The following is a 9,220-nucleotide window of genomic DNA, read 5'->3' on the forward strand; positions in this document are numbered from 1 at the left end:
TTCAGGACTGATTTCCTTCCAAATTGCCTGCTCATGTAAAAATGATTTAAAGATTATGCCTGCTGCCCTAGTGGCTCAGCATTAAGAATCGACCTGCAATGCAGGAGACATGAGTTCGATCCCTGGATCAGGAAGATGCCCTGGGGAAGAAGATGGCAACCCACTCTGGTAGTCTTGCCTGGAAAATCCCATGGGCAGGGGAGCTTGGCAGGTTATAGTTCATAGTTCATGGGGTCGTAAGAGTTGGACGTGACTTAGTGACTCAATGACAACAACAAAGATTATGCCTAGTGAATGTTTAATATTTAAATGCCATGTGGCATTGACTATTATATAAAGCTAGGGTAAAAGGCAGTTAAAATATATTCCATAAATGTTTCCCTATGAATTAGACATGGAAAAAAATAACTCTCAATTATTTATTTGTCATGAGTGAATGGACATAAGCGCACATCAGCTTTTTTATTTATTTGAAAACAAACATCCAACTTCCTATAAAAGGTAACTAGGACAATAGGATTATTTTTTTATTGGTGAGTAACTAACCTTTAAGGTAGAAAGTGTTTTTACTATCTCCTTGATATTTAGAATAACGAAGTGTTGCAGGATCTTTCCCCAAGTGATTCTTTTCTCAAAAGTGACAACTAGAAAGGAACTCTTTGTTCTGTCTTGCCATTGGTCATTTTAGATGTCTTTTCTTCAATGGACTGAACCCTTGATGAAAGAACTTTACCACGCTGATCTATCTCTTCAACCACCGTCTTTACCAGCGTGGTTCTGGATAAATCTAGAAATAAAACATATGCAATACACATATTCAACTTAAAATATTACATGACAAAGAATTCCACTGTCGTGATATATTATGTCCATTTTTATTGAGGGAGTTAAGTATTGGTTTATAATAACTGTTTGGGATAGTTGTATCCACTCAACAGAATACTTTAAGTTCAGAGCACGTTAGTTAAAATTACTCAAATATAGACAGGCTGTTGCCATAGTGTATGATTGTCATTAATGTAAAAATATTTGCTGAAATAGAAGGAAAACTAGATTTTATTACCTTTAGATGAATTTCCTGGGCTCCCTGATTCAAAGCCCTTTGATTTAGAGCATGAGCTGTTAAAAAAAATCCAGTTTATTCTGTAATATTTGTTCATCACTTCATAAATATTCACTGAGTCATGGGAAGAGCATGAATGCAAGTAAAATTTGTAGGCCCCAAACAGATTTTCATTTTCTATAGAGGAAAATATTAAAATTTTTAGTTATCTAAATCTAACATTTAGATAACTAAATGTTATCTAAAGAGAGGATATAAAACAATCTTGTTTACATTTGATTTTTGTTTAAAACCCAAGAATTTAAAACTTAAGGAAAAAGTATACATTTTACATATAGATCTTGGGGGGTTGTAAAGAGTACATTTATTTCAGGACAGCAGTGATGTTAGGTATGAACTGAAAGGTGGATAAAGCTTGAAACCCACAAGGATTAAAAGAATGACAAATGGAGACTTCTGCAGGGATGCCTGGGATCACCCAGGGCAGACAAAGATGCGACTGTGATGTACAAAGTATGGAAGAGGGGACAGTTGAGGCAAGAGATGGCCATGCTTTTCTGCAGTGGGAAGGAAGAGGGGAGGCTCGGAGGCATGGAAGGGAATGACTGTCTACGGCTGTGGCTTGAAATGGTAAAACTGAATTTTCTAATGGCATCACTTACTTTCTGTCTCCATCTATCAGGCGGCAGTAGGTCTCGATTTCTTTTTCCAGGTGGACCTTGATGTCCAGGAGCTGTTCATACTCCAGTTTCTGGCCCTCGGTCTCGGTCCTGACCTGGTGCAGCTGCTCCTCCAGGGCCCCGATCTGAGCCTGGATCTGGGCCAGCTGTGCACAGTAGTTGCCCTCCGTCTCCGTCAAGGAGCACTCCAGGGAGTGTTTCTGAGGACATAAAAGATGTCACAACAAGGGATGAAGGAAGACCACTTGGAGGACACGTGGGCTAGTGTTTCTCAGCCAAGGGCAGTACTGCTCCCTGGGTGAGCTTTGGAAATCTGAGGCACTTGTCGCAGTTAAACAGGAGGTGGAGAGAAAGGGGAAGTGACTGGCGTTTACTGGGTGGGGGGGGCCAGGCCTGATGGATGTCCTGGCATGAGATACCTGACCCACGGATTTATGATTATTCCAGCAGACATTCACATATTTAGATATTATTTCATATAACAATCAATCTTTATATGAAAACATGTTTGGGGGGTACCATAATAAGAAATCAATCTTATTTTGAAATCTTTCAATTTTATTTTGAGATCATATTGAGTTGCCTGTTGTTTTTCAATCTTATTCTGCTACTGTCTCCAAAGATCTACCCCATCGCTGTTCCAATGCTTTTTGTGCTGCTGTTTCTTTTGCTAATTCATCCTTGATTTTCTGTCATCAGTCAAAGGCCTTTTAATAAGCACTTGAGATTGTGCGAATGCCCTCACATGGGTGGGATTTCAAGACAAGAGATATATTTCATAACCCAGGACAGGTCATTATTTCAACTCTACTCTTGTGAATATTATACCTCCTCATTTCCACGTACATAGTCTGTAATTTGTCTTGTCATGTAATCTCTACTTTAATTAATATAATTTTCCTCTTTCTATTATCGTTTCACATCCGGGTGGTTATTACGTCTCTTGATACTAGTTATTACCCCAGTGTGCACTCCTCCTTCCACTCTTTCGTTTTCTCTGTATTCCTGTGTGGACCAACTCCCAATCTGATGTTGTTTAAAATGAAACTTATCCATGAAAAGAAGGTGTAAGCCTCAGTCTGTTTCATTACAGGGTAGTTGGGCCCAAGTGTTTACATATTAAATATATATTATTTTAAAACTTCTATTTTTCCTCTTGCTTGCTGTTATGGCATTGCACTGGTTTTAAAAATCTTTTGTGTATTGCTAAATATATTATCCATTTTTAGGATTATAAAGAGGGAGTTATAAAAGATTCATTATTAAACAGGAGTCTAAGAGAGCTAAGAAGCACTGCCTTTGATAAACAGTCTGACCAGTACATCACATGGGTGCGGCTGGGCTCTCCAGGGAAAAGAAGTGGAAGGTGAACAGGATGGTAACAGGATGCTGAGGCGACAAGTGGCAGATATCAGGGAGGTGCATGCTCAGGTGTTCAAAACTTGAATTTCCCTGATAAAGTGTTCTCATATGATATTCCTTGTCAAGATTGTTAACACTGTCCTAAATCAGACCAGACCATAAGCATCTCTGTCTCACACCTTGCTACTGTAAAGGTTGGCTTGTAAATGAGGAGACAGGTCAGGATGAACTTAGAAGTTCGTACATTACAGGAAGCAGGTGAAACATTGAGATATTATATTTAGACAACTCCCAGCGTGTTCACAGTTTGTGTTCCAAACTACAGAAGTCATCTGACCACAAAAGAATCTCAGGAATGGAAGATAGGTTCCATGCTACCCTTATTCTATTATTTGGTTATGCTGGAAGTTAAGATGGGCTTTTTTGTGGATTATTTCATGAGCCCAAACTACAGGGCTACTGGCTGCACGGAATCTAGCTGCTTTCTAATATCATCACTTCTCTGTGAAAGTGCTTAAAATTCTGCTCTGGGAACTTAGGAATTTATTTCCTTCAGCGCAGCTCCAAAACGAGAGGGAGGATCTGTGTTCGGGAGCATGGCAGCAGGAAAGGTCCTCAGGTTCTAGTTGCAGGAGAGAAGGGAATGGGGAAGAGAGGAGGGTTCCAGGGGCCCAAAATGGAAGGGAGGAGGGTCTTGGGTACCAGCCAGCAGTGGTGATGGAGGTGAAGGAGGAGAGGGGCACACTTGTTCAGATGGGGTTAGTGAGTGGTAAAGTTTCTAATCCAAATACGATAGGGTAAGAAAGCCCAGGCCTTTTTTAGGGTGTCTACAAAATCAGTCCTCCTATTGTTTTGAGTGTCTTTTCCTTCTCTGCTTACTGTTCTCATTTGTATAAAAGTGGCTCTTGTGTCAAGCTGGTGTCCTCAGGGGGGCATGGAAACTCTGATGAGGACAGGAACCCTTAGACCACCACATGTGCCATAATTCTCAAAACCAAGCCTTTTGAATGCTGCCAGCAGACACTGGAGAAGAGAAGCCGTTTTCCTCCTGGGCTATGTCCATGGAAACATTTGAAATAATTGGCAATTAAGTGCCAGAGAGGGCTGAATGCCAAGCCTTTTGGGATGTGTCAGGTTGGGAGGTCTCCCCTGGATGCCCTGAGGCTGAAGAGGCTAACAGTCCTTATGTGAAATGTGTCCCCTTCTTTGCCTGGTGGAAAGCACAGTGTGGCCTTTAAGAGGACTTCAGCAATATTAGGAGATGCTGGTGATACCAGCTCTGCTTTGCCTGACAGCCTGACATAAGCTTGCCACTTGATTGGCAGGTGGATCAACGCTGCTGCTGTCTGCTCTGCATCCAGCTGAAGAAAGGACCAATTTCGGGGAGTGGGCGCTGAGCGTGGGCGGGAAGGAAACTTCAGAGACCTCAGGGAGGAAGCGGTGCCATCTGTCTCTCTGAGGGACTCGGGGTCTGTCTGTCCTCCTCTCTCCACTACGTATTTGGAGGTGAAGTTGTAACCGGGGGACTGGGAAGAATTTCAGTTAGACTTTTTAGCGTCGCTGACCTGCGCTCTCACCTACCGTCGCCAGGAGGGACTGCAGCTCTATGTCCAGGGTCTGCACGGTGCGCTTCATTTCCGTGAGCTCGCCCTGGGCGGAGGAGGCCGCGCCCGCGTCGTCAGAGATCTGCTGCTGCAGGCTGGCGCTCTGCAAGGCCGGGCGCCCGGGAGTTAGCGGGTCTGAGCTTGCCAGGGGGTGGGTGGGTGCGTGGCCGGGGGGCGGGGGGTGAGGGGGTGAGGGGGTGGGGTGGAAGCATGCAGGGTGACGGGTGTGGGGGTAGGGTGTGGCGGGGGTGGGTACCGGCTGGGCTGGGCTGGGCATCCCTCACCTTTTCGTTGAACCAGGCCTCGGCGTCCCTGCGGTTCTGCTCGGCCAGGTCTTCGTACTCCGCCCGCATGTTGTTCAGCAGAAGCGTGAGGTCCACGCCGGGCGCCGCGTTCATCTCCACGTTCACGTTGCCTCCCGCGGCGCACTGCAGAGCCTTCATTTCCTGCGGGGAGACGTTGACTGTGGCCTGAAGCCGGTGTGTGCTCACCTACGCTCTTGTTCCTTTTTTAGGTGGTCTCAGTTTGTGACTTAAATTCGAGTTGTCCAAGTTAAGGCACGAATGATTTTTTTTGTTTAAGTTGACTTATTCGATCAGTAGTCATGCCAATCATCTATTTACTTCGTTGTTTGTTAAGACAGCCACAACCAACAGCACAATATCCAGAGAGGTGTTTTATCTTTTTAAATGAGACGTGGGTACAAAGATCAGAGAGTTCTTAAATTCTTTTTTCCTTTATTTTTTTAAAAACATATTTTATTATACTTGATTTACAATGTTGTTTCAGTTTCAACTGTACAGCAAAACGATCCATTTATATGTATATCTATACATTTTCAGATTCTTTTCCATTATAGATAATGTTATTACAAGATATTGAATGTAGGGAATTCCCTGGCGGTCCAGTGGTTAGGACCCAGCTTCCATTGCAGAAGGCATGAGTTGGATTCCCCTGGTTGGAAAGCTAAGAGCTCACATACCATGAGGTGCAGCAAAAAAAAAACGATATTGAATATAGTTTCCTGTGTGGTACAGTAGGATCTTGTTGTTTATGTTATGTATAGTAGTTTGCATCAAGCATATAATTCTCGATTAAATGTCAGTGAGAGTGCTTGTTGATGGGACTAGAGCAGTGGAAAAACAGATAAAAATCCCTGCCCTCTTGGAACTCTCACCTTAAGGACAATAGCTCTCACTTGAGCACTTGTTATATGCCAGACATTGTTCTAAAGCAGTTTAACGGTATTAACATCTCTAACCAGTAGGTACTATTGCCAGACTTAGTTTAGATTGAGAAATGGAGGCACAGGGAGGTTAAACTATTTGCCCAAAATACTTAGTACCTGAAAGGACTGGGATTTGAACATTCCTGGATTTGAACGTGGTAGAGAAAAGTAATGTATTAATTTCCTAAGGTTAGGCTGTGACAGGCAGAAAATTGAAGGATACAGATCAACGTGTTTATCATGTATTACCTTGGGGGAGGAGATTAGAAGGGCAGAGCGGGAGACATGGAATTCTTTGTTTTATATGCCTTGGCACTGTTTGAATTATTATAAGGAGCATGAGTTACTACTGTAATTTAGTCTTCACCCCCAAGTATTTAAAATAACTAGAGCTAAATCTTCGCCTACCTCTTCATGGTTCTTCTTGAGATAGGTCATCTCTTCACTCAGGGATTCATACTGCAGTTCCTGGTCAGTCCTGCAGAGCATCAGTTCATCCAGAACTCGCCGTAACCCATTGATGTCAGCTTCTGTGTTTTGGTGAAGGGCGAGCTCATTTTCATACCTTGGGAAACATTCAGTGAATCTCAGCACCAAGTAGACTAGCTCAAGAGACCAAAAAGTAAAACCTGCTTTACTCAACTGCTCAACTGCTTTTAAGTGAAAGTTAGATATGAAATCAGGTCTCTAAATATTATAAATGTATAAAAAGAAAGTCCTCCTCCACTCCTCTCACACAATTCTGTACAGAATAATCAGCATGAATATCTGGTCATGCAAATTCCAATAGCATATCCCAATTAAGTAGAAATAGAGCTTTTCAGGATTTTATTGAAGTTAAAAGTAAAAATTGTAAATTGGTCAATTAAAACAAATATTTACATTTACTTTGTACTTGGCACTCTTTTAGGCAGGCCTAGAAATACAGTGATATTTTGGCTCAAGAATGTCATAAATATGTAAAACTGTGAGTCTAGCTGATTGTAATCTTAAAACATGCTTTGTATTGCATTTTGCTGTAGCGTTGTCACATGTTACTTCCTTTAATCTCTTAGGTTATAGCTTGTTCTGTGCGTGTGTGCTAAGTCACTTCAGTTGTGTCCGACTTTATGCAACTCTATGGACTTTAGCCCACCAGTCTCCTCTGTCGAATGGGGTTCTCCAGGCAAGAACACTAGAGTGAGTTGTCATGCCCTTCTCCCGTCGGGATCAAACCTGTGTCTCTCATGTCTTCTGCACTGGGGGGCGGGTTCTTTACCACTCCCGCCCCTTGGGAAGCCCATAGCTTATTCTACTCGGGGTGAAATTGAAATTTTATATAACACATTAAGTGGACTAGAACCATGTTCTAGGTGTGATTATTTTCTATATCCTACTTTAGCCGGAAATCGTCAGCAGCCAGTCTGGCGTTATCAATCTGCAGAATGACATTAGCGTTTGCCGTAGTGGAAGAGATGATCTGAAAGAAATCAGGAGGGAGAACGCAACCGGTAAGTCTGCTCTAACAACCTATTATTTCAGGAAACAAACAAGCACACAAACAAAAAACATTGCACCATCAACCTTGGTATTAAAAAAATCTCATTTCCTTATGCAATAACCAAAAAGTTTTAAAATTTTATTTTTAAAAATTACAAATATGGTTTTACTTCTTTCCATATAACTTTTAGACTGTAATACTTCTTTATCAATGAATATATCTCAAAATAAGCAATAATGGAACTAGTAACATTTAAGTTGCAGAGACATTCATGAATCAAAGTGCCTGTTTTTAGCTAATAGGAAGAATTATGTTTCAAAATAGATAATAAATATGATACAAATGATACATAACAGTTTGAAGCATTTCCTGTTTTACTTCTATGTCTTTTGCTAGATCATTCTTAGTTTTAAATACTTTGAGGAGTTCCAAATTTGTGAATTCTCACCTTATTCTTAAGATCTTCGATTGTTAAGTGATACCTGCCGTAGTCATGATCAAGTCCATGGCAAGATCCAGGACCATGTTTTTCATACCAACTCTTGATTTTTCTCTCTAGTTCAGCATTTGCCTCCTCCAGAGCTCGCACGTTATCCAGGTAGGATGCCAAGCGGTCATTAAGATTCTGCATGGTCACCTTCTCATTCCCAGAGAAGAGTCCCCCTTCACTTCCAGCAAAGCCAGCACAGGTACCACTTCCCAGGATACCACCAGCATGGTCCCCACCAGGAAGACTGCCCAAGCCGCCTCCCAAAGCATAGGAAAATCCACGTTCAGCACCAGAGTTACCACAAGCATTGCTACCTGCAAAGCCTGTGCCTCCACTGGATGGTCTGAGAGATTCAGTTCCAGACCGTAGGCAAATATGCCTGGACCCACTAGAAAATCGGAGAGACATGGCAGTATGAGAAATGGTCACCTTGTCTCTGGATAGCCGTAACTTCAGAGGAGAACAGAATAGTGTGTGCTGATGGCTTCTTTGGGCTTTTATACACAGTGGGGGGTGTCTCTATTTGAGTTATACATGCCAAAAGGAAAAAAAGGCATCATTCAAATTAGCATGAAATTATGTATAATTGGGTGATTTGGGGGGCTAAATTAATGTCTACCATCCTGGGTTGTTGCTTCAGGATATTTGTTATCTTACATATAATAGGGTTCATTCTATATTAAGTTCATTATTTTAACTTATAATTTTGGGTGAGTAATCCTTTACTTTCATCTAGACCCTAAGAATATACCATTATTCTTTGACACAGGTTATTATAAAGTTTTAAAAGTTAAGCTTGTGATAGGGTACCATCAGCTACAGTAGGGTCTTAATTACCAGAGAGATATATTGATATAAAGAACCATTAGCTACAGAAACACATATTTTATCCCACCACAGCAAGAAAAATTGTGTTGTTTTAAAAAATACATGATCTTACTAACTTCTCTTGTCTTACTGTGATTATTACATCTATTCGTTACCTTGAACAATAACTTAAATATTGACTGATTCCTTTATTTAATAACTAATACATTTGTTAGTCAATACTAAGTGTAAAAATAAAGATGTGATGCTAAATAAAATGCAAAGATGAAAAATGCATAGTTACAATCTTTGAGAAATGTATGGTCAGGACCAGATAGGGGCTGGATCATGTTTAGCTGTCTGTATTAAAGACTTTGGGATGACTCAAATGTAAAAAGCAGGGGGCAACATAATCAGGTTGAAATGAAAAATAAGGCCAGTTACAAGGCTAGGACAATGGTTCAGGTGGAAACGATGAGGGTAGTCGGATGGAAAGAAGTTGAAAG

General features: G+C 41.4%; 1 protein-coding gene across 1 annotated transcript; it reads right to left on the minus strand.

Annotated features, from left to right (window-relative positions):
* Positions 1 to 644: 644 nt before the first annotated feature.
* KRT28 (keratin 28) lies at positions 645 to 8,315 on the minus strand. Its single transcript, XM_052657466.1, has 8 exons — positions 7,866 to 8,315; positions 7,314 to 7,396; positions 6,346 to 6,502; positions 4,994 to 5,155; positions 4,687 to 4,812; positions 1,726 to 1,943; positions 1,064 to 1,119; positions 645 to 787 (listed from the first exon to the last, which is right to left on the minus strand). The coding sequence occupies exons 1-8, from the start codon at positions 8,313 to 8,315 to the stop codon at positions 645 to 647; spliced, it is 1,395 nt and encodes a 464-aa protein (XP_052513426.1).
* Between the last annotated feature and the right edge of the window lie 905 nt (positions 8,316 to 9,220).

Source organism: Budorcas taxicolor, chromosome 19 (assembly GCF_023091745.1).
Source record: "Budorcas taxicolor isolate Tak-1 chromosome 19, Takin1.1, whole genome shotgun sequence".
Taxonomy (NCBI): Eukaryota; Metazoa; Chordata; class Mammalia; order Artiodactyla; family Bovidae; genus Budorcas; species Budorcas taxicolor.